Genomic DNA, 23863 nt, shown 5'->3' with positions numbered 1-23863 from the left:
CCCCTGCCCAGCCTGTTGGGCTGAAGCAATGGTCATTAGGTGCTTTGGCTCACTACAGCTTCCTCTGAAGGATATCACAATGCTGGCCTTAAAATACCAACACCAACTAGTCACAACAGGTCCTACACTCCTGCAGAAGGAGAGAGAAGTTCTACTAGGGAGCCCCCTTTCTCCTGACAACCTGCCCTTTTTCTCTGCTTCCTCTGCAGATCATCTCTGGTCAGCAGCTGCCGAAGGTGAACAAAAGCAAAAATTCCATCGTTGATCCTAAGGTAACAGTTGAGATCCATGGCATTCAACAGGACAACAACAAGAAACAGACCAAAGTCATTGAAAACAATGGTAAGAGAATTTCTTCCATCCTGTGCTCCCTTAGGGGAGCACACACAGCAGCATGTTCCTCACCAAGACCTGCTGCCCTGGGTGCATCCAAGCGCGCCCCCACTGAAGGGTTACATGAGATGCTGTAGGCCTGCTTGAGTTCATGGACCTTGCTTGTATAGACTGCTGGTGATATTAACTAGCCCCACAAATTCATGTCCCTCTGGGCCATCTCTTTCAGGGGTTCATGCGTCTTTTGTCCCTCCAAGATGTTTGGAGGCAGAAATGCCCTACAAAACAACATCAGCCTGGGCCATCTAAGTTGTTTTTAGATTGGCTGCCAAAACTGCAGAGCCAGAGCTTTGGAGATGCTCTTTACTCCTGTGCAGCTCGCTCTGCCCTGGGATGCACTGGTTGTCCCAAAGGTCTTCCAAAAGAAGGCTTCTTATGAGGTTGATTTTATCCTGAAAGAGTCACAGAATCACAAAAGTTTGAAATAGGAAGGGGCCTTGGAGGTGGATTGTCCAGACCCTGCCCAAAGCAGGACCAATGTCAGTTGTCAAGTTGCGGAGAGTATTGCCCAGTTGAGCCCAGCTGAGTTTTGCATGTCGCAAGGGATGGAGATTCCCCATCTTCTCTGGGCAGCTGATCCAGTCTATGATTGCCCTCGTGGAAAAAAGGATCCTCATAATTAATCAGAATCTCCCGTGTTGCAACTTGTGCCCATTGCCCCTTGTGCTTTTGCCGCACATGTCTGAGAAGAGCCTGGCTCCTTTTCTATGAGGAGGCAGTGGAAGATGGCAATAACCACCCCTTAGGCTTCTCCTGGCTGAACAAATCCAGCTCTCAGCCTCTCCTCATATGTAACGTGATCCATGCAAAGGGAGAATTTTTCCCGTAGCTCACAGCCCTTGCATGAGGCAGAGACACATCCTTTCTGCCCAAGCGGCACCAGTGCTAAATTCACGCACACCAGAATAACATGGCAGGTGAGGGAGGAAGGCTGTAAGGTTATGACTCCTGGAGTCACACGCTTACCCAGCACTGACTTTCTTGGAAATCTCACAGATACTTCACCTCCCTGTGGACCATTTCTTGTCAGTCAAACAGGGCCATGGCTTGTGAGAAAAGCCTGTCAGTGTTTGTGAGGATCTGAATGCCATGGCATTCAGAGGTAGCGGAAGGAGAGAGATGGAGTGTAGTCCTCTCTTCTGTGGGACTAACTGAGGCAGTAGGAGTCTGTGATTCTGTGATTCTGAGAAATCAGTCGCCATCCTTCTCCTGATGAACACATCACACACACAGACACAGACACACACACACACGCACACGCACACTGGTTTTCCGTGTGGAGTAAGAGCCGAGTGCAGGAAAGCCAGTGTGTGCTTTCCTCCCTGCTAACGATTTCCCTTTTCCTCCTTTCCTGTCTGAGTCAATCTGGCTCGACTCCTAAAGCTGGTGGCTATGTCCGTCACCCACATTGATTTCTATAACGTCTTCGGTGGAGGTCTTGCAAGGAGCATTTCAGACCCGCCAGGCTGCTTCTCAGGGCTGCCCAGCATGCCCGGTCCCACATCTGGCTCATGGTTGGCTGCAGGGATGCCAAAGGAAGTGCTGCAAAGCAGGATGTGAACTGAGCTATGAAACCACCAGTGTAGGAGAGGAGCAGCTGCAGAGAGGGGGCTGCATCTCCAAAGGGTCTGAGGTGTAGATGTGGGGTGATGCTTCTGCAGCCCATCTGGTTTGGTGCCAGTGGGACTGAAGCACAGGCTGTGGGCACAGACTGGGCTTCAGCGGTGCAGCTGTGGAGCTCGGGCGGTCATGGGACCCTGACGGCTCTGAGTCTGCTCTCTATGACTCTGAAGTGGCTGAAAATCTTGCATGATATCAGCACGGTGAAACCTCCAGCCCCAGGGGCAAAAACTTTCTTTTGGTTTTCCGCAAAGATGAAAGGCAGAAAATGCTGCTGATCTTAGTCCTTTGTGCTGATCTTGAGTCTCTGAGGAAGCTGGACTTAGGGAAGAAGCTGAGAGGCTGTTTGTGTTTAACTCTACCTTACTCCTCACACCCACATGGAAAGGAGGAGCACTATATAAGCATGTGGGTTCATGGGTGAAGGGACACTTCCCTTTGGCTTCATAATTGAAATGGAAGGTTTCAAAGAAATGTAAGACTGCCACTGTAAAGCATTTTTTTCCCTCCTTAAAGTCTCGTTGCCCCATGTCATATTGTTAAGCATCCTTTTAGCCACCCATCATGAACATAGGGTCTATTTTAATGCATTGCAAAGAAAAGCTTGCATGTGCAGAGGATCTATAAGCCTCTGGCTGTGTCCTGTGTACGCCTTAAAGGTTGAGAAAGAGAATGCAAAAAAAAAAAAAAAAGCCTTACTGATATTTTTTTTAATTTTAAATTCTCATTTAAAATATAATTTTAAAGCTGATTTAATGATTTCTGCTCCCCTGGGATCATCAACTTTTTTCCAAGGATAAAGGGATTCAGGGGTAGATGTGTGTTATCTGCATAGTCCAGGTGATATAATGCTGTGAATGGCAGAATAAAATGTGCCAGCCCAGAGCTGGTGTTCCCATGCACCCATCTTAGCACCTCTGAGTGATCTGAAAGAACCTGCCACCTGTCAAATCGTCAGCAGACCCTCTGTGGCCAGCAGGCTTGGCCTGATATTTTAATGTCTTCGGGCTGTCACTCCAGACAGGCTATGCCAATGGCAGCAGGGTGTCGAACAGGATGTCCTCACCTCCTGTTTGTTTCTGGGCAGTGGTTTATTGAAACTACAGAAAGCACGCACCATGAACTGGAGAGAGAGCACACGGCACTTGCACTTTACCTCTCATCTGATATGACAGTCTTGGCTTTGTTTGCTTTGTAAGGCTGGATCGCAAGTTCCTTATCCGTAGCAGAGATGGGGTTAGGCTGGCTCTCTCAGACACTGCCCTTATATGGGGAGACGTAAAGCATCTTATCAGCAGATGCGATGCTGTTTTTCACAGATAGACACTCCTCATTAATCCTTTTGCAGACAGGGGAACTGAGGAACAGAGTGGTGATGGATCGGTGGTGTACCTCAAGCAGTCAATGAGGCATAAACTTGCAAATCCCAGAAAGCCAGCACAGTGTAAAGGCACAGCTCTCCCCTCTGTTCTTCCCTGGTCTGAGGCTGTAAAAATTTGTTGCTGGTCTGATGGCTGCTTGTGTAGCCTGATACCTTGTGTATCAGCTGGTGAGACCGAGTGCTGAGGTCCAACAGTGAGTGTAGGATTTGTCTGCTGCAGTTAGGATGTGCTGCAGCCTAAGCTGAAAGAGTTATTAAGGCCAGGTGGCAAATCAGTGCCAGAGCTGAGAACAAGGGTCTCAGCACCCCCTCCATGACCTTTGGCATGGGTCAAGTTGGCAGTCAAGCAGACGCTACATCAGTTTGAAAGTATCTCTGACTTCCATCCTTGTTTGCAAGCATCTCTGACCTTCATCCATGTCTGTGACCAGCTCTGATCTCCATTCTTGTCTATGTTGCTCAGGCTTTAACCCGAAGTGGGACGAAGAGTTTACGTTTGACATAGAGATCCCTGAGCTTGCCCTAATCCGGTTTGTGGTGGAAGACTTTGACATGTCAACCAAGAATGACTTCATTGGGCAGTATACCCTCCCTTTCACTAGTCTGAAGCAAGGTAAGGCCCTGCTCCCAGTTCCTTGCACACCTTGAGCCCTTCGAAAAGTTCTAGTGTCCTAGATGAGTCATTCAGAGCTCATTGCACTGCAGATCTCAAGAGACTCTCTCTCTGGGGCCCGGACAAGATGATAAATGACTTATTGAGCAGCTAATGAGCACTGTCTCTGGGGAAGCGGCAGCTAACGAGGGAAGGGAGTCCCCCGTTGCTGGTGGTGTTGGGAATGTTACGTTCTCGGTGCCTGAAGCTATGACTGTCTGACCGACCTTTTCTGTGAGGCACTGGGAGCAAAACGCTCAGGGGCAGCAGCAGCAGCTGCAGAAACGGGAAAAGTTGTTGCAGGGCCGTGGCAAATGTTAGCAAACACTTTCCCGACAGGGCTAAAGGCTGCTTTCCATCTGTCTCTCTCCTTCCAGGTTACCGCCACATCCATCTTCTAACCAAGAACGGGGACCCGTACTCCTCCTCCACCCTCTTTGTGTACATTGATATCCAGGACTGTGATTAGTGGCTCAACTCTTTCTAGGTACAGTGAATCCTGTTACAGACCTAGGAGGACCTCAGCGTGCGACATCTCGTGCGACACCTGCCTACACCAGGGTCCTGTCAAATCCCCAGTGCCTTCTCCAGAGCAGCACATGGTGCCCCATAGGGCCCGTGGTGTGAAATAGCCATCAAACCTCTCCCTTCTGTGTGCTGGAAACATCCTAATGGGGTTATTGAGATTAATAATTTTGTACCTGTTTGACCAATCCAGGCATGTTTTTAGTTCACTTTAATTCATGAGATTTTTAGTTCTGCTTTTAGTGAGAACATAGGGATTTCATTTTAGCAATTTACAGCTCTTGGGTTGGTTTTGGGTAGGCATCTGGACAAAACACCCAACACTTGTGCAAAACAACACACCCTACCACTGAAACGCAGTGGTCAGATACCAGTTCGCTTCACACTACTTCAGATGTTAGCCATTCTTTACCGTATGAAGTCCCAAACAGGGACAAAAATTTTCCACTTATCTGTTATAGATTAAAAAAGAAAGCTGCACTACACAGGCCCATGTTATACAACTTGACTTTCCTTTTGTATTATAATAAAAAATATATGAACACTACTCTGCCTGTGTGCCTGGCTCTCAGCCAGGTCACTGCACATTCAAAGCCTGGCTCCGAGTCTGTGAAGGAGAAAGAAGCCACTGAATGGCAGATTTCCCTCTAATCCAAAGTGAAACCCGCTGAAAGGAGCCTCAGAGAATGTCTTTTGCAGATGACAGTGGAAATACACTGAACTGACAGTAGGGCTTTTTTTTAATGCTGTAAATCTTTGTTGTTTTTGTTTTTGTAGAAGAAAAAAGTCTTTTTTTAACCACAGAGGAAGTGGCAATAGAAAACATTTTAAATGTTAGCCTGGTCCCAATTGCACTATAGGGGTAACTTAGCACAAGCAGACAGGAGTGTTTTGAACAGTAACCCAGTATTCATGGGAAAAGGTCTTTTTTTTTTCCAAGTGCAACTACAGAGTTAAGAGAATATTGTTGAAATAAAATAATATATTTTTGAAGTGCCAGCTGTGTTACTAACAATATGTGAGACTATTAAAAATAGAAAAAAATTGAAAAAGTCCAGTGATTTGTCACTACTTGCCTCTTTGGCTTACTTGAATGCAACACACATGAATTTGGAGATAGACCTGCTTAATTTCTCTAAAGCTAATCAGTCTTCCTGGGGTTTGTCATGCTTAGTAGTAGAGAGGACTGGCATGCTGCTTCCAAAGAGGTTAATTTCCTTTTGAATAAATTCCAGTCCGCTCCCTCCTCTAGCTTTTCCCTAGTCCAAAATAGCCTGGATTTAATAACCCTTGGGCACACTGTAAACTGGACTTCATTTAGTCCAACCCAGAGTCTGTCATGCTGCAGTAATCACTGCTGGACACATTGACTTTTCCTCCTCACTATAATGCTGTGTGATGTTGTAAACCATTGCCAGATTAAATGTGAATTATATCCACACCTCAAAGGCTCAAACTGAATTAATTACCAATGGTTAAAAGAGCTCAAGAGCTGCAGACATTACCAAGGCGGAAACAGATGTCCTGCAGTGACGTGGGCTGTCTCTCAGCTCACCTCTAAGATGGGGCAGGTTGTGTCATGAGACACAATCAAAAGCCAAGAGTGGGTCATTCTTGACACATGCAGTGACATATTGTCACCCAATTGTCATATCTCACATGCATTATCATACTGTTGCATGCATTGTCATATTGCTATGAAGGTCCCATCTGTTGGTGCTCCTGCTTGCAGCGCCTTAGGTTCGGTCTTGCTCCCTCCCTGGGTTTTGCAGCATTACTGTGTGGCTGAGGCACATCTGGCCTCTGGGAACGATGTGATTTTTTTTTTTTTTTTTTTTTTACAGCAAGTGTGATGAGTGCTAATGCCCCACTCCCCAGGGGAAGTCTTTCAGGGGAGGGCTGAAATGTGTCTCTGCTCCGCTTAACTACAAAACTGAGTTTTAACCAAAGCCTGTTACTCTGGGTACTGGAGCTGGGTGATGATGCCCCCTAAATGCCCACAGATTGTTTCTGCACTCAGCCCCAGGTCATATAATCACGTCCTACCTCCCATCAAAGCCCAATGAGATGCAGAAATTGGGCATCCTGCTGAGCCCAGGGAGATTTCCTAACTGCAACCCTTATCTTCTTTACCATAGCCTAATGGTTATAGCCCTTGTCCAGGAAGGGAGAGGCTTAGCCAGAGATAAGACCACTGCTCCCAGCTCTAAAGGGAAGGGCCGTTTTTGACAAATTACAGCAGGGCATGTAGGCGGTCACCTCCTGCTGGGGCCCGTTCAGTGACCTGAGAGCACACGTGCCTGAGGGCACATAATGGCACATAATGTCTCTGTAGGCCGATGCGGGGCACACCAGTTGGAAGAGAACAGCCTGAGTTCAGTCTCTGTTCCCAGGATGCTCTGTGCATCTCATTTTAAAGAACCACTGGATAAAAAGCATGCATAAAGGATACCCAGGACTTTTCTGTACCTTGCAGGGAGCTTGAATCACGCCACCTGAGCACAGGCATGATTAGTGGCATTTCTGCCCCCTTTCTCGTGCCGGCGCTGGGTCTTGTGGGATGATTCAGATCAGCGGGCTGAGTTGGCTGGAAACAGATTATTTGGATAGATCAGATTCCATTTGGATCAGTGAGCTTAACTGACCCCCACCAGCATGGTCAAGCTCTAGAAAGGTGGAAGAGTAGGGGATTGAGAGGTGGGGGATAGGTGTGGCCAAGGGCAGGACCTCACTACCCAGGCTCAGGGTGGTCTTAGATGGACTACGTGGAGAAGCCAAGGTTTCCTCTGCCTGTTGTGTGTTTAAATATAGGCAGGCAAGATTTGTGGGAAGAGAGAACACGCCTCATCAGACACACAGAGTTGGGGGAAAACAACTGGAGCCATGTGAGGAAGTAGCTGTGACTGAGCTGGGATGGACCAGAGCATGAGGGGGCAACACAACCACAAGGTCTCCTCTCTCCCCAAAGAAACACGGTCCACATTGGCGCCAAGAGACCTAATCTCTGAGCAAATTAGGAAGTTCTGAGTCTCTCCCCCCCCCCCCCCCCCCCCTTTAGGGAAGAGCTCCAGTGAAGAGACACCAGGGTAGCAGCAGAAATGGGACATGGCCCTGCAGACACCGCGGTGCAAAATAGCAGGTGGTATGAAAAGGAGGATGTAGGTGAGAAACTGCCATTTGCTTTATAAATCAGAGGCAGATAGAAAAACTAGCTCTCCCCATGAGGAGAGGAGAGCAGCTTCCAGCAGGCCCAGATATCACAGCAATCTATTATTTGTAAAATCCCACGCTCGTTTCTGCGTCTTGGCAGGAGCACTCAGCACATATTTGTTGGTGAGCATCATGGCAGCAGGAATGAAAGCAACACGTTGCAAACCAGCCTAATCTTCCTAACCCGACTGCATTTCCGCCTCTCTTCATTTGATTGCATGACACTCTTTAGGCCTACAGTCAGGGTTTATAGGTGGAATCACTGAATTTTATCAAGTAGCACATGCAATTCATTAATTTGGGAGCTGGCAGGAGCATGCCACAGCAGGGCGATATAAATATTGTATGTGGATTGCTGCTTCCAGCCGTGGCAATGCTGGCTGAAACAGGGATAATGTGTGCTGATTGTATCCGGTGTGAACACAACAGGAGCAAGCATGCAGATAATTTGGCTGATTTGTGTCTCTGCTTGATTCTTACCTTACTCTGCACGGGGTTTGCAATGGATTTTGTGCCGGGTCCTCAAGCATAAATGGGCCAAAACAGCTGCCAGGGAGCACGGAGGTAATAAAGTCATCGTGGTCTGCGTAAAGTAGCCCCCCGTTTTTAAATGCAACTGTTTCTCCAGAAGACCTTGTCCCCTGGAGGTCCTTACCTCCAAGCCAGCCAGCTGGTGACACTCCACTGTTACTGCACTGTTACCGGTCCTGGGTATTGCGTGAGAGCACTTTGCTCCTAGGTCAACAGTCATCTGTAACTCCTAAGCATACAAACACTGCATCCCTGTAGCAGGGTTGGACAGGCCAACTGCTGCGGGGGAAGGAAGGGCATCCAAGTACCCCCATTATACAGCAAACAGGGTCCTTCAGGAGCAAGGTGCACCAGCACAGGGAGAGAAACCGTGCCAAGGCCCCTGCTGTATGGTGGTTGGAGACAGAGGGGCCTTCACCTCCTGAGTTTATCCATTTCTTTTTAAAACATCCAAAATCCCAATAATGATCAGCTGTTTGAAGAAGCTGTGGCCCTGCAGAGCTTTTCTCCACCGCCATCCTACCCCATCTGCTGATAAAGGACAGTTATCATGTTGCTGTTGGCTGTTTATTTGAAATCATTGATCAGGCTGAAATTGAATAAAGCTGCAAACCTGAATCTTTTGGGTTTTTTCAAACACATGTGTTCCTTCCTTTTGTTTACAGTTGCATCCCTTAAACACTGATCGCTGCTATTACCCCCTGCCCCCTGATCAGGTTGAGCTCACGCTGTGAAACGTGCCCTCACAGCCCCGCAGAGATCACAGGGATGGAGCCCCATGACAAAAGCTGCAGTGGGACAAATTCTGCCTCTGGTCATCCCCCAAAACCTTCTGGCTTCTCCAGGCCTCTAGTCTGTGGGTAGGAGGACTCTGCTGCCCACCTGCACCTGGTTGTGGTCAGAGAGGCCAAGTGAGAACAGAGATGCCATCTCAATGGAAGAAAAAAAGATCAGGGTCTTGTCTGACATTCAGAATACTGCATCTAGCCCTAAAGCTCATCAGCCTCTTGAAATAAATCAGCTAATAAATACATTCTAAATATGTATTTTTTTACAAGCCAGCTTCTCATTCATTTTTCCTGCATCAGGTTGTGCACATTAATCTGCAACTGATTTTCTGTAGTGAATAGCTCTTTTGCAGGGTAAGAAGGGGTTCAACTGGCCAGTCTCACTCCACGGGCTATCCCATCACGCACCTGGCTACTCCAGTATCTTTTCCTGACCTCAACACCCACCCCCATCCCTGTAGTGCTTTCCCCTCCTCTCCCCAGCCAGCACATCAGCTGCAAGTAGCACTGGTCCTGCCCAATTTTAAATTTCTAGTTTCCTACATTTCCTAAGTTACATTTCAGGAAGGCCCTGACCTTGTGCAAGTAGCAATTTGCAAGGGGGAGAGGAGAGGACAGGCTACAATATGATTGTGTGACACACACTTATCTTTGTGACTACCAGCAGTAAAATGCTCAAAAGAGGCAAGAATGTCCTGCAAAGTCACTCCTGCAAAAAATTTTGCCTGTTTGGTTTTGGGGTTTGCAAGGAGAAAGGAGCTTTCCCTTGAACAGTGGCTGCTGGAATAACTGCATTGGGGCTTGGCCTGATTGAGAAGAGGTTGGGTTCATTGACAAATGCCTGCATTTCTTTCCCGCAGCTCCTAAGAGATCAAGGTTGGTCCCAGAGTCATTAGATGCCAGGTGGCCCCTGTTGTCTCAGAAGAGTCCATATTGCTTCTTCTCGTTCTGTTGCTTCCATTTGGGCATCTGGTAGAACTCATCCTTGGACTTCCCAAAGATATCGTGGAAATCAGTGTCAGAGAGATAGTACTGCAATGGGGAGAGAGAGTAAGGAGACAGTCAGTTTTGGCTTTTGTAGAGGCTAGGATGCCTCTCTAGGCAGCATCCATACCTCATCATGCCAGTGCTGGCCCCTGGCTTCAGGCAAACATCTCCTGTCTTGCTGCCAGTCCTCACAGTGGGAAAGTCGAACATCCCAGAAACTGTTCCTCATCCTGCTTCCCAAAGCTCAGAGCAGGTACAAGCCCAACAGCCCAAAGAGACACCATTGTTTCAGGGTTAGTGTGCTCTGGCTGGAATTCTGCTCCACTAGTCACGCCGAGGCCAAGACAGTTAATGTTACTTCAGAGGAGTTCTGCCAGTCAAAATACTGGCTGGTTTCTCAAGCAGCAACTCACAGTGAAAGCATTTCCCTCTCACACAAGTCTCCCAATGGCATTCTGGCTGGAAATGCTCTCTTCTTTTGCCGGAAAGCCAGAATGTTTTATAGATAGCTGGTTTATCAGTGTTACCCGGAAAGACTCTGTGGGAAGTGGAAATTGGGTCTTCACTGCCATTTTGAGTAAAAGAAAGCACTCATGTACAGACCAGGTGAAGTAACTTCATTAGTATATGAGGGGAGCTAGCACTACCGCAACATGGAGCTGTTGGTCCGACTGTAGATCATGTGTGGCTACAGACCTTGGCATTTGCCAGGAGATCTGTTGGTACAAGAAACGGGTCAATCGAGAGTTGAAGAGAGTAAAGGGAATCAGCCACTGCGCCCCTCCCACGTGGTTACTGGGACTCAGCTACAGATGTTGGCAAAATCTGTGGGCTGAGCAGAAATCTGAAATGTGGCAATTCTCCTTGTCCTTACAAATGGGCCTTGCTGAAATTTAAGCTTTCTGACAAAAAAAGAGAATCTTTCTGGAAGGAGTTTTGAACGAAAATAGAAATCTGCAGTCTAGCCAGAATGAAACTCTTGGTTTCACTCTCAGCTGCCCTCAGTCACTGTGTCATTGTGTCTTGCAGGATGTGTAGTTTTGAGTCTCTATCCCCACAAGGATGGAGGTCAAGTGGCATAATGAACTGTACCAAAATAAAATATTTTTAAAATTAGCTATTTAAACTTCATTTTTCTTCCCTGAAAACCATCAGTACTTAAAATATTTGCTCCAATATGGAGTCAAAATAAGGGTGAAACTACTACAATTTCCAGTCCTCTGACGTAGGACTCAATAGCTTAAAGTGCTAGTGCACTTAAGCTAACACTAAGTACCAAGTTAAGGTAAAAGACATTAAACCAGCGATGCCATCACCTCTTTTTTAGCAGGATCCACGCCTTCTGGAAGTTCATCCACCGTCTTATTAATCAGCACCTCTCGAGAGTAAATTCCTTCACTGTTGGGCACTGGGGAATGGCTGCTGTTGTTGTAGTTGCTGCTATTACTGTAGCTGTTGCTGTCACTGTGGTTGAAGTGTGACTTGTACTCAGAGGAAGGTCTTTTTGTATTTGAAACAGTTGAGTTGATCACACTGATGTTTCTCTTGTTCAGGCTGATGTTGTTAAGATCCTGCCAAGTAAAGGAAAATATGTATAACCATCCAAGCTTATGTTATGGTGTTAAGATTGCTAAAACCACAGCATTGATTGTACCCACTAGAATTAAGCAGGGGAACTTACAATAGCCTAGTTTTTCTCAAGATAACAGTAGGGGAAGGCTCACGTGGGAGCAGAAAGGGTAAGGCTAGATATCTACCTCGGTTCAGGATTATCTGTGTACCGCTTGCTGAACTGCTCCCTCTCCTGGTTCAAAGCCCCTGCCACTTCCTTCCAGCCTTCCTTTGGATCCCATCCAGGGCAGAATTGATCCTTTGCGGCAGTCACGTTTAGGACTGCTGGGACCTTGTGCTAGCCGTGCTTTGTGGGATCTCCCATTGGGCCGTGCCCTCCCTGGCCTGTGGCATCTGTGTGCCAATTGCCAGAGTCCAGGGTCTCAGGGATCACAGCTCTGCAAACTGCTCATACAAAGATCCCCACTCACACTTTTAGTTGCATGTGTAGTTTAGAAATCAGCTGTCCAGGCTCCTGCCCACAGATACCTCTTTATAGGACTGGAAGAGATTTGGGTATGTTTATGGACTATTAATGACATCTCCTTCTGCTTTTCATGGAGGAGCACATCTCTGATCCTGAGAGCCTGAGGTCCTCATGCCTGCTCTGATCGTCATGCCCTCTCCTTCATGTGACCAGGCTGGGGAGCACGGCGGTATTAATACCCTGATGTTTCTCACCCACAGGGTCTAGGACCCACTCACCACTGTGATCTCAGATATAGCCGACACATCTCCTAAGCTGTTCTTCATCTCCTCGTAGGACTTGCCATCCTAAAGGTAAAGAGAGCCATGAGAAGCAAAGGCCACCTCTAATAACCACATGCTCCTGTTCTCCAAAGGGCTTGAGAGATCATGTAAATTTTAAAGCCACAGGGATGGCAATAATGGTGGCAGCTTGTGTTTCCTTTAATCCCCAACTCCTGGAATCAGGAGATTCTGCCAGAATATGAGCTTTCATTTGAAAATAAAGAAACAAACACATTTCAGCCTCTGCAGTTGTACAATACAAGGTGAAAACAGAAAACGTAAAGACTCAACAGAGCAGGAAGCAAACCAAGAGAAACCTTATTTACCACTGAATTTGAATCTTCTAAGTTTTAAACGGATCTTGCAAAGCATGAAAGTTTAGGACAAGCTTTTTTCCTGTCTTTTCCTCCCCTGTTTAATTTAGCTAAAGCTACTGATTTTTCAAAGTCCAAGCCTCAGTCCCATGCTTGATATAATTTGTGCCATGTAGTACCGGATACCCCTTATTTCCTAAAAAGGAATGTATTGGATATTTTGGCAAAGCTGATGACTGTGTTTTCCTGAACAGCCAGGAGATGTCAGTTCTTATCAGGGCGATCTACAAAAGTTCCCCAAAAAGAACAAACAACATAAACACACGGGTTGCAGAGCAAACAGATTGAAACCCAAAACTGAGCAATGAACACACACACCAGATGTTCCTGGGACGTTAACAGTTTGAATTGCATGTCTGTAGTTGCTGAAGCTGCCTACAGGGGATATTTTTCAGGGGCATGCATTTTTTTGAGCTGTATACTTGTTTTTTTGGTGGTTTCTCAAAAACTCCCAAGTTTATGACCTTTGTTTCAAGCATCAGCATTGTTTTAAGGTTCAGTTCTCCGGGAGTTACTGTCTTATCCGTTCAAAACCTGCTGTTAAGACAGACTTTCTACCACTACGCCAGCTGCAAAGAAAGAGGATGCAAATTCAGCTACAGGAAAAAATAGCTCTGCATGAGATTTCCTGCAGTGTGAAGCCCCCCAGAGACCTTCACCCCTGCTGCTTGTCTGTCCCACCTGCAGGCTCCAGCATGGGACTTCACCTGCCCTTCACGCAACCAGAAAACAGGAGTGCTTGTGAATCAGATGAACACCAATGTTCGTAGAAAAAAACGGGATAGAGAAGGGGTGATCAGTGACAGCCTGCTGAGTAAAGCTCCAGGGACCCTGCACTGCGCTGACTAAGCCTGCTCTGGGGAAACACCACCTGGGAGCTGAGCTTTTCCCAACTCTCCATCATCAAGCAGCTTTTTGATTTCTATGTCATGCACACCAGTGCCATCCGGTGGCAGACGTATCAGTCCAGGCTGGCAGCCTTGCTCCCACCTCATTGTTTACTTCGAACTGAAATCAGGCCCAATACTTTGGGTAGATAAACCAGTAAAGCCTCTCCAGGGTTGTCCTATATTCCCAGTATACTCTGTGCTGCAGCACCCAGCGCACAGGCTGGCTGGTCCGGTTGGTATGGGGTCTGCACAGGGTTAGTGCATTACTCCTTCTTTGGTCCAACCCTGCTATGCACAGCCCAAGTTGTGGAGCGGCACTGACAGCACTCGGCAGGTCCCCACGCACCAGCTGTGTGAGCAAATCTTTGCTCCACTTTAAACTACTGAAGTACTTTCAAGTCTGTGTGTTTTAAACGGGGTGGGGGGCAAGACTTCTGTATATCTCAGGCAACTCCTGGGGCAGGTTCCCCTTTCTGTACAGCTGGTGTTTGTAAATTAGATTTTGAGAAGATGGGTTGTATGTAGGGATCGAAAGTGACCTTTTTCAGGGCCTTCAGTGCCAGGGCTCTGATGGACAGTCTGTGAACCTGGAAACAAGACCTATCTGTTCTCATCTTTCATTTCCTGGGAGTTTGCCCTTAAAGCTGGGTCAGGATTTTTTCTCTGTGACATCATTATTTTGAAAATGAACATTTTTAAATTCTCTTTGTGATCTGGGGTGCTTCCGCTGGGATTCTGAACTTGATTTTGCTATTAGCAGCCCCCAAATTTATTTTTTTGGCTGCAAGGCCAAACCATCTGATTTGGGACCTGATATTTTTAAAAGGAAGATATGAATAGTGTGAATTAAAGCACATTTACTTCCATTCTCAGTTTCACCAAATAGGTACTTTTTGCTGGAGAAGGAGCAAAAGCTGGTCAGGTCGCCCTGCGTCAGGAAGACACGAAGCTCAAGAGATATCATGGTGAAGTTTTGCTTCAGGTATCGTAGCGGATATGGACAGTGACACTCTTTAAGCACTGCCGGGCACACATGCACACCACAGTGTTTTCTCAGTTACTTACGCTCCATTTGTAGGGGTCCCAAGCATTGAACCATCCTGTGAAGTTGAGGGGTTCATAGCCCTGCTTCACCAGTATTATTGGAGTTGCCAGATCTCTCCCTGCTGGATGGGTCTTGAGATACTCCCTCGCTGAGGCAATTGCTTCATTTCTCTCATATGTATTGGAGGCTTTGCCAACCCAAAGGAAAATCTGCAATGAGAGAAGGCAATGAAGATCTGCAATGAAGATCAGCGAGCAGTTAGAACCTTGGAGACACATTTATTTGCTCTCCCCTGCCTGTTGAAGCAGAGATAAGACTGGAATTGTTGTTGCCAAATAACGTCCTGGGATTTTGATTCTAGATTTGCTGCAAACCAAGAAGGATTTTGCTTTTGAGACAGCCCCACAGCATGAATGTTTCAGGAAACAGCTCTCACATATTTCAAGGTAATTAAACCTAGTCCTTGTGTGATCAAAAACTCAAGTATCCTCTGAGCAAACCAGCTGGAGTATGCTTCCAACAGGCTAAAGCAAGTTCTCATCACTGGTGCTAGGAATTGAGGGTGAGGGTTTCTGGGTGCCACCCTGCTGGCAAAAGAGCTCATACCTTTGCTCTCCGTGCCTCGGTTTCCCCTCTTGTGAAACAGGGCTAACAATACTGCCTCATTGAAGTGTTTTGTAACTGGATGAAAAGAGTTAGGTATAAGCCCCTCTACCAGGAGGGGCATTGGGAAGGGTTTGGGGATGGGACAGAAGGCATTGCCCTCAATTTCATGTTGAATGCTGAATTATAAAATGAATTAAACCAGATCTGGTTTGAAAACATGTCTGGGGAAAGGGGAGGAGGAATCTATGCTGACCTCTTCCCAAGTGTCTAGCAGCATGACGTCATCTTCGTCCAAGTCCTCCTGGCAGAAACCTACCACCTCTGTCATGATGAACCGTCCTGTCTGGTTGGAGCACTCGAAGAGGCGAGGCTGGTAGTGGGCGTTCCGCTCTTGAAACCTACCTCACACGTGGCAGGGAAAGAAAAAGCAAGAGAAATGAAAACCTTTCCATTGTGGTTTACTGCTGGCCCAGCAACGACTAGTTATGATTGTGATGGATGAGGTGGGAACATCATCAGGCCTGAAAGTTGGTAAAGTCAGTTCTCAAGGAATTCTTGGACGATTTTAACAGTATTTAAAGTAACCCCTTCTCTACCCAAAGAAGGCAAAAGCGCAACCCTTCCCTACTCATGGAGACGAGCCTACTCTCAGGTGAAAGCCACGTGAGACCACTAGGTTGCAAAGGAACTTTTCACCCGCTCAAAAGCCTGAAGGAATCCAGGTTGCTTGACAGTAAATTTAGAACCTCCTGGGACTGCCAATCAGGCTAGTAATGGATGGAAATGGAATATGCAGTTTATGTAGCCCTAGGACAGTCATGTCTTAAGACAGACACTGCATAGATTTACTGTGGGGAGAGAACAGTTTAGGGACCTTTGTTTACTGGATTTGGATCTGGAGCTCCTACTTCACGGAAAGTCTTACCCAAAACCTGGACAAGAGATATCTTAATGGGGTTTCCAGTAGGGCTTGTGCAGACCAAGATTTTGGGGATACTCTGACGTAGTGTGCTCTGGGGTGAGGACACGATATCAAATTGCTTCCTCACATCCCTCCAGAGCTTTGATTCATTGCTTAATATTGCATACCAAGAGGAACAACCAGGTCACTATTACCTCTTTTCACTGGCATAAGGGGCTTTGCCTCCCAGGGCTTCCCAGAACTCTGCTGGCTCTTGCCCCTCCAAAATGGTCAGCTTGTCCCGTTTTGAGACGACATCGGCAACCATCTTTGCCATCTCTCTTTCATCTCCGCTGCAGCCCTGCATTCATGACAGAAGATTGAGGTGGAGTTAGGGGCAGACTGGCAAAATTTGTCTGTGGGGAAGAGCTGGCCTGACCCAGCGTTCACCTCAAAAGTTTTAGACTTGCTTTAATGCTTTGAGGGTTTCATCCTCCAATGGGTTGAGCAGGCAGAAGGACTGAGATTCACTGACTACATCTGAGGTGGTCACTAAAACTCCAAACCTAGTGGAGGGCCATTCAGGGCAGACAGTGGCATCCAAGGCTCAATTCATCTCATTCTAAGGGAGAAACCTAAATAGGCTAAAAGAATATGCCCTAATCCCAGCTAATTTCCCGCAGTTGGCTGGAGAGGAAACCTGGGGCGGTTTGCTCAGCTGAAAGGGTCTGCTGTATAAACATCTAAAGGGAGGGTTACTTTTGTGAAGGGAGGGTCATATTCCTGTTAATCTTCCACAGACAGGGCCTTCTCCTGGGTGCACCGGCTGCTTGCCCAAGAATATACCTCCACGGCTCGGCGGAGGGTAGAAGACTTGAGCCCTGTGTCAGAAGTTTTGGCTCCCCTCAGCTGCCTCCCCTGGGCTATCTGAAGTCTCACCTTCCCACACCACAGGTAGCAGACTTGGTTGGTCGTCAGCAGGAAGACATCGTTAGAGTTGAGAGAGGAGGCCCGGGCTGGCACCTCCGTGGCCTTGGTGTTCATCTCGTCTGTGCCCCTCACCTGGAAGAGGCGGATTGCAGGCTCGGGCGTGCTTTTCTGATCCCGACTTGTACCGCCCTGTGAGGAAACAGGGAAGGACAGCACTGGGAGGTGAGGATGGCATGCAAATTCGGAGTGTGACTGATTAGAGGAGAAAGACTTTTCAGCTCATAGCCCCTCATGCTGCTGCAGTGAGGGACCACAGGCCTGTAGAGAGCCCAACTGCAGCAGGTGAGTAAATCCAAATATGTTCTGGTTCCAGGCCAGAATAAATCCTGCATGTCATAACTCTTCAATTTCTCCCTAGTTATTCTAGTTATCCTAGTTTCGACAAGCTCCTGTCAAGGCACTTGAGTTCAATGTAAACAGACCCTAGGATCTGCTATGCGTTTGCCATCTAAGGACACGACAGCTGGACTCAGATTTTCAACTGTGGTGAGCTTAGCTGAACATCTGTTGTGGAAGCCATATGGTTGGGCCACCACTGAGTGCTGAGGGCAATCCCGCTCTTGTCCAGTCATTTATAATGTCTCTACAACAGATGGCAGCAACGAAAGCAGTAAGTTAAGTGGATTAGAAGATAAAGAGATGAAATTCAGGCAGGGACAATTCAACTTGTGTAACTTTTCGCAGGGTGTTTTGGGGGACCTTCTCTGGAGGCCAGACCCTGAAGGATCATGCTATCTGTAATTTACAACACAGTTCTTTTATTGCAATTCTGCAGAATATTTTGGGATAGAATTTGAAAGAACATCACATGTAAATGCTGGACTTCAGAGACAGATAGCTGAGTCTAACTCAGCCCAGGACTGTTCGCCCTTAGGTGTTTACTTTGTTCAGCCTACTTGGGAAGTCGGTACGGAGAGCTGAGGTTCAACTCCTGAGATGTTCCCCCTCTATCAGAGACTTCTCAGTGACTGTGGGAAGTCCTTGGGCTCTCTGTGCCTTAGTTACCCATTATTAAGGGCAAGTGCACAGAGCTGCTTCACTTCATGAAAAAGGGAATTTTGAAGACACGCCACAGCAGCGGTGGCTATGTAAGTACCACAAAAAGAGAGCTAGAGGTGTTCCATTCTTTCCCCATGCTAGCACATACAGGCCTAGCGGACACCTTTCCTTAACATCAGCCCCTTACTCCGGACTACGTCCACTGTAGGTGCTGCTCCATCCTTGGGGTTTGCACCTTCCATTGCCCTTGCACACAAAGCTACGTTACCTCGTAAATGATGAGTTTGCCCTTGAAGATCGCCAGGAAGTGTGATGGCTCCTTGCCCATTGTCACGCGCACCTGCACAGCCTCATCCCCATGCTTTTTGTCCAGCTCGACAGCATTGAGGGCACAGGCCGTGATTTCATCCACAGAGGCATGGCGACCCTAGTGGGGGAAGCAACACCACAAATAAGATGACGAGGTAATGGGTATAAAGGGTATGAAGTGTAACTTCTTGCCAATCCCAAGCTTGCTAGAATCATGACCCAGATTCCTGCCTACAATATCACAAGATCAGAACTCAAACTACTTGATTTTAAACTTGCATTCTGGTCTTGGAGCCTTTAAGCCTCATTTTCAAAGCTTTTCTCTGTAATCCAGAGATTTATATACTCAAAAATGGAAAGCAGAGCTACTCAAATATGCACATGATGCAGGACCTAGGAACTCAAAGAAAAATCTGAAAGCCTGTAAGGCTTCTCTTCAGCCCTGTAAACCCCATAATCCTTCATGCTCTCTGTTCAGTATTCCCATCTCTCAGTCTGATGGCAACTTGGGCTTAGAGAGTCCGTGTTGCTTACAAGACAGAGGCTTGGGATATTTGCAAGTGGACAGCGGATAAGCAAAGAGCATGTGAGTTCTTTGGGATCTGTCAGTTGGGTTTTTGTGTGCAATTGCTTCCATTCGCTTTAGGCTTTTAATAAACACCAGTTTTAGTCTTCTAATAGACACAGCACAGTCACTTCTGTTTTGGCTTGACCTACCTGCCACATGTAGAGGATATAGTGAGGCCTGCCTGATCTCAGGTAGGTGTACAGGACCAGGTAGCAATCACCCCCATAGAACTGCCCATATTTCTTGGGATCCACTGGCTGCATGTGCAAGTCCTCAATCCTCCATACCTAGCAAGAGAGATGTCTTGATAAGCAGCAGTGGAGTGGACGTACAGGCAGAGCACAGCCCCTTTGCCAGCAGAGCCAGGTCTTGAGGTGTGAAGATGAATCTTCCTCTTTCCTCTTGGATGCCAACCTATGTTTCCCCAACTTGATTAAGTGCTTGCCAGCAATCTCATATCTCTCCCATGACTCCCACGACGTGTGGGCCATTAATAAGACTTTTGACAGTTGGTGACCCTAAAGGAGATGCAGCCTCCTGGTGCCTCACAGCCCCAGGGCTCCTCTCTTAACTAGCCATGGGAGGCTGCAAGAATAGAGGAGGGTCTTTGCTCCACATAAATGTGGGTGACATGGACCAAAGTATGAGACAATGCAGAAAGGGAGTTGAATGTGTCATTCTTGTGCCCTGTGCGTGTGGCAGGAGAGGGTTAGAGTAAACTCGGTGACTTCTTTGCTCCACTGGCCAATGCTTGGAGGTGAAATACCCCTGAGTAAGTGTTGCATTAGTTAGAGTTGACAAGGAATTTATTTTGGCTGCAGCCGTGCTTTCTTGGGGAGGAAAGGCGGAAAAGCCGGGCATACTTTCACAGGTCCGTACAGCTGCTGCATGTGAAATGGCAGAGGGGTTTGGAAACACCCTGAGAATTGCATCGTTTGTCAGAGAAAGGAGATCTCTCACCTCTACATCCCCAGAGGCATCATCCACCATTCTCTGCTCAGCAGCTAGCTCTGGTCTGGCATGGAGCTGAGTGGTGTCAAACTTCACCTGCTCCACCTTGGCTGGATGCATCACCAGAATCAAAGCATGAACATAAGGTGTTAAATGCATGCAAAGCGTGTAAAACATGCAAACCCTGTGTACCACCCTCATGCACACACACAGTTATTATGTACCTGACAGAAACACGGCTTACAGTTGCATGAAGCCAGTCTTGCCACCAGTAAGAAAATGTTGTTTTCAAAACATACAAGAGCGCACATACTCTGATGTTGATCTGTGCTCTGGGTTGGCAACTGGCCATATTGCACATTCCAGTGAAGTTGTGATGATTGGCTGGTAAAAATGTTAGTTACCTCCTGACTCAAAATTCATGATTATTTTCCAGACCTATAGTTATAACCCTCCCTTTAAAATGTTCCTTTCATAAATAAAAAGGCTACATTTCTGCAGTCCATGATAAAGAGAGAGAGAGAGAGAGAGAGAGTATGCATGGAAAGGAGAGAGAAAGAAATGGAGAGAAGAGGGAGATGGAGAGAATTTGCAAGGGAAAGAGATTTGTGGCTATGAAGTTATCATTGATGGAGACTTTCAGCAAGTCTATCACTGTCCTCTCATTCATCTGTAAGGTCTACCTCTTCAGTACTTTTTTCCTTCTGGGGTTAATACACTACAATATTCACTTCAGTAGCATGATAAATTGAGCTACTGTTTACACCGGTGTAAGTACAGAATAATTCTATTGACGTCAGGAGGGTCCTGGGCGGATGCCAGTGTAAATGAGAGCAGAATGTTGTTCATCTCTTCCTTATCAGGCTCATTGTTAGCCGTATCTAAAGAAAATTTTGTAAAAAGCTCTGTAAGTGTGAATTTTTGCATATATTTTTTTCAGGGGAGATCGATCTTCTGCCAACATTTACATTTGGAATAAGCAGCATCTCGGTTCATATAAGAAGCCTTGGAAGTTGTGAACGTTGCTCAGTTGCTGATTCCTTTGCATCTACTGAATAAGGTGGAAAATATGGGGCATGAGAGGAACGTGCGCTACATTTTCAAGATGCTAAAGACAGGAGACAATTAATGTGAATGATGTTCCCTCAGCTGTCACTTAGCGTAAGTGAGCAGGTAGTAAAGCCAAATCTGGGGCAATTCATGGCTCTGAAACATACTCACCAATTTTGCCGGTAGTGTAGACTTTGCCCAGCCCTTGCGTTTCATCCTTTTCCGTCCACTTCTGGAAGAGCTGTTTAAACATGGCTGACTCCGCTCCATCATTTATCACTTCAATGTTGGTGGAAGGAGGATAGCCTTTGGCTTGGATGAAACCCTAGCGGGGTTGCAAAAGGACTTTAGATGGGACACACTGAAGTTTTTACAGACATGAGAAGAAGGAGGTGGAACTGAGCCAGTCCAAAGAGCAAACATCTCCCAGCAGCATGACCAAGGACAAGATTCATCTGAAGATTAAGACACTCACATGTAGACTTATAAATGGAGGTGTGGTGTCTACAAGCTTCCACTAGACTGCTTATGTTTTTACCTGAATTTAGGCAACTGAACCTTGCCCCAGAGGCTGGTGACCTGGATCACTTCCTAAAACTAATCTCGAAATGGCATCTTCATCTTGAAGAGAATCTCAGCCCGTAGATCTAATGAAAATCACCCTCCTCTGTCTCGCCCAGATCTGCAAATAGCTTCTGGTGAGGGATCCAGGAGTGGAGGGGAAGGAAGGGTGTATGGGATGTGCCCATGACCTGAGAGCACAGTTCAGTTCTTTGCTTTGCTCTGACCTTTTTGTCCCTCTTTAAAAAAGTGAGAGCGTCCTCCCTTTTGCCTGTTAAAAAATGTGACTTGTCAAGATAGTAAAGGGATGGAGGCAGTTAAGTACCAGAGTGTGACATACGTTCTGAAGAGACAAGCACTCACAAATAGGGCAGCTACTGAGCTAAGAGACTACTTCAACATAGGTGCTTGATACAGTTTGAGAGGGAAGAAAATTATCTGTGTTCTGCCACAGTGTCAAAGTCATTGCTCAATTTTCAGTAAGCGCTCTCGTGTTTATCTCAGCAGGCTCCAGAACGACCCAGAGGTACAGTGCTGACAGCCGCCTTTCAGGGAAGGAGCCTGAGTGTGCGCTTCACACTCATTTTGTGCTGTAAATACCGCAGCCACACACTACCCCTGGGGAAAAGCAGAGCAGATGGTCTTCCCATCCCTCCCACCTGCCATGCTGAAAGAGATATCTTTTATTCTACATTTGTAGCTCAAGGCCAGAATTTGCAAAGCTGATTGCCTACTAAAAAGCATCTGAGTTAAGCTTTTGAAAGGAGCACAGAGGACTGTGAGATAGGTCTGAAGGCTAAGTTTGTCTAAGCTTTTCTTCCCTGAAACAATAAGTGTGACCAGTATTGAAGATGAGTATCCCCAGGTAACATTTCACTGAAGGTGAGGCCATTTATGGTCTTAAAACAAGTCATTAGATAGGCAAAAGAAACATAGCCAATAGAGTTAAAAGTCAAGTTCCCTTGTAGTCTTCACTTCAACATGCCAACTTGTGAAAGAACTACCGAGTGCCTTACTCACTCAGGCTCTCGCAAGGCTAATTTTGTCTGAAAGAACGTGTTGGAGCATGCTAGGCCAGAAAAAAACTATATGATACCTTATTGGAAGGGCCGGGATTAGTGCCAGTGTGCTATGCTGATGTACTTCACCTTAACGTGATCCCTGGTTTTACCTCAGGTTGGCCAGTCTGAATTCGTAACAGATCTATTTCTACCCAGTGGAAGACCTCATGTCAGCTTCAAATTCACACACAGAACCTGAGCCCAGACCTACTGGCATTATCTTGTTGACTGCAATGGACCTGAGATTTAGTCTGTAGCACCTACATATAAGGCCTTTTTTTTTTTTTCCAGAGAGCAATCAGATTCCCCATTGGCTTCCCCGAGGTATCTCAGTGTTGATTACAAACATAAGAAATGCCTCTCTGGATCAGAGCAGTCCATGCTGCCTTGGGCAGTGGCTGTAGGAGATGCTGTCTAGTGAGCACGTGTGAACCTGCTGACTATCTGCAGTCTGATCCCTTCACTCTCCCCAGCATCCACATTATTGGGTCATGTCTATTTAGAGGGAACAGAAGATCCAACCCCCTTTAATATCTGTTTATGGACCTGCTGACCATGAATTTGTCTAATTCCTTTTTGAAACCGCTGATATCATCAGCCTCCACCACATCTCAAAGAACAAATTCTAGAAGTCGACCGTCTACTGTAAGAAACTATTTTCTTTTGTGTTCTCTTTTCTTTCATTTTCTTTAACTGATTTCCTCCTAGTTTCAGTGACAGATCCCAGTTCTATCACGATCTGGTGAACAACAATTTTGCATTTACGTCATCCTATCTCCCTTAAAAGTGTAAGTCCTATTATTACACAGGCCAGTTCCTAAAGACCCACACTTAATTATAATGAATGGTCAGATCTAGATTAGTGCTTAGTTACCCTCCCACGACATTGTTTGCTCTATATTACAGCTCACCAAAGCTCGGCTGAAGGCTGCTTTCTTCTCTTCCTTGCTGGATAATTTTCCTCTCCAAACATAGATTTTAAAGCCACCTTGGTCTAAAATGTGACAGTCCTAATGTAAAACAGAAAAAAAAAAATCCAGATGTAAAACCTTTTTTTCAGGGAAAGGGAAAGGGAAATATACTTGTAGCATATCTAGGTTGACCCCTACT

General features: G+C 46.6%; 2 protein-coding genes across 6 annotated transcripts in view; one reads left to right on the top strand and one right to left on the bottom strand.

Moving 5' to 3' along the window:
- PLCD1 (phospholipase C delta 1) overlaps positions 1 to 9987 on the top strand; it is a 77125-nt gene extending 67138 nt beyond the window's left edge. For 3 of the 5 annotated variants that reach the window (XM_009685197.2, XM_068934153.1, XM_068934154.1), the window contains exons 13-15: positions 210 to 342; positions 3858 to 4007; positions 4424 to 9985. In XM_009685197.2, the coding sequence (XP_009683492.2) occupies positions 210 to 342; positions 3858 to 4007; positions 4424 to 4515 (375 nt within the window). In that variant the 3' untranslated portion in view covers positions 4516 to 9985. Of the gene's footprint in view, positions 1 to 209; positions 343 to 3857; positions 4008 to 4423 lie in introns of all 5 variants that reach the window. The other 2 variants (XM_009685195.2, XM_009685196.2) reach the window with 2 other exon arrangements.
- The window catches only part of VILL (villin like), a 38530-nt gene continuing 23528 nt past the window's right edge, over positions 8862 to 23863 (bottom strand). The window contains exons 9-20 of the mRNA XM_068934152.1: positions 23665 to 23763; positions 21303 to 21456; positions 20091 to 20191; positions 19280 to 19417; positions 18522 to 18680; positions 17204 to 17383; positions 16480 to 16625; positions 15617 to 15761; positions 14778 to 14966; positions 12404 to 12472; positions 11404 to 11658; positions 8862 to 10132 (exon numbers count right to left, since the gene is read on the bottom strand). Coding sequence (XP_068790253.1) covers positions 10019 to 10132; positions 11404 to 11658; positions 12404 to 12472; positions 14778 to 14966; positions 15617 to 15761; positions 16480 to 16625; positions 17204 to 17383; positions 18522 to 18680; positions 19280 to 19417; positions 20091 to 20191; positions 21303 to 21456; positions 23665 to 23763 — 1749 coding nt within the window. The 3' untranslated portion in view covers positions 8862 to 10018. The remainder of the gene's footprint in view (positions 10133 to 11403; positions 11659 to 12403; positions 12473 to 14777; positions 14967 to 15616; positions 15762 to 16479; positions 16626 to 17203; positions 17384 to 18521; positions 18681 to 19279; positions 19418 to 20090; positions 20192 to 21302; positions 21457 to 23664; positions 23764 to 23863) is intronic.

The sequence above is a fragment of the Struthio camelus genome, chromosome 2 (assembly GCF_040807025.1).
Source record: "Struthio camelus isolate bStrCam1 chromosome 2, bStrCam1.hap1, whole genome shotgun sequence".
Lineage (NCBI taxonomy): Eukaryota > Metazoa > Chordata > Aves > Struthioniformes > Struthionidae > Struthio > Struthio camelus.
Note: the sequence above shows the minus strand (reverse complement) of the source record. Positions and strands in the feature narration are given on the sequence as shown.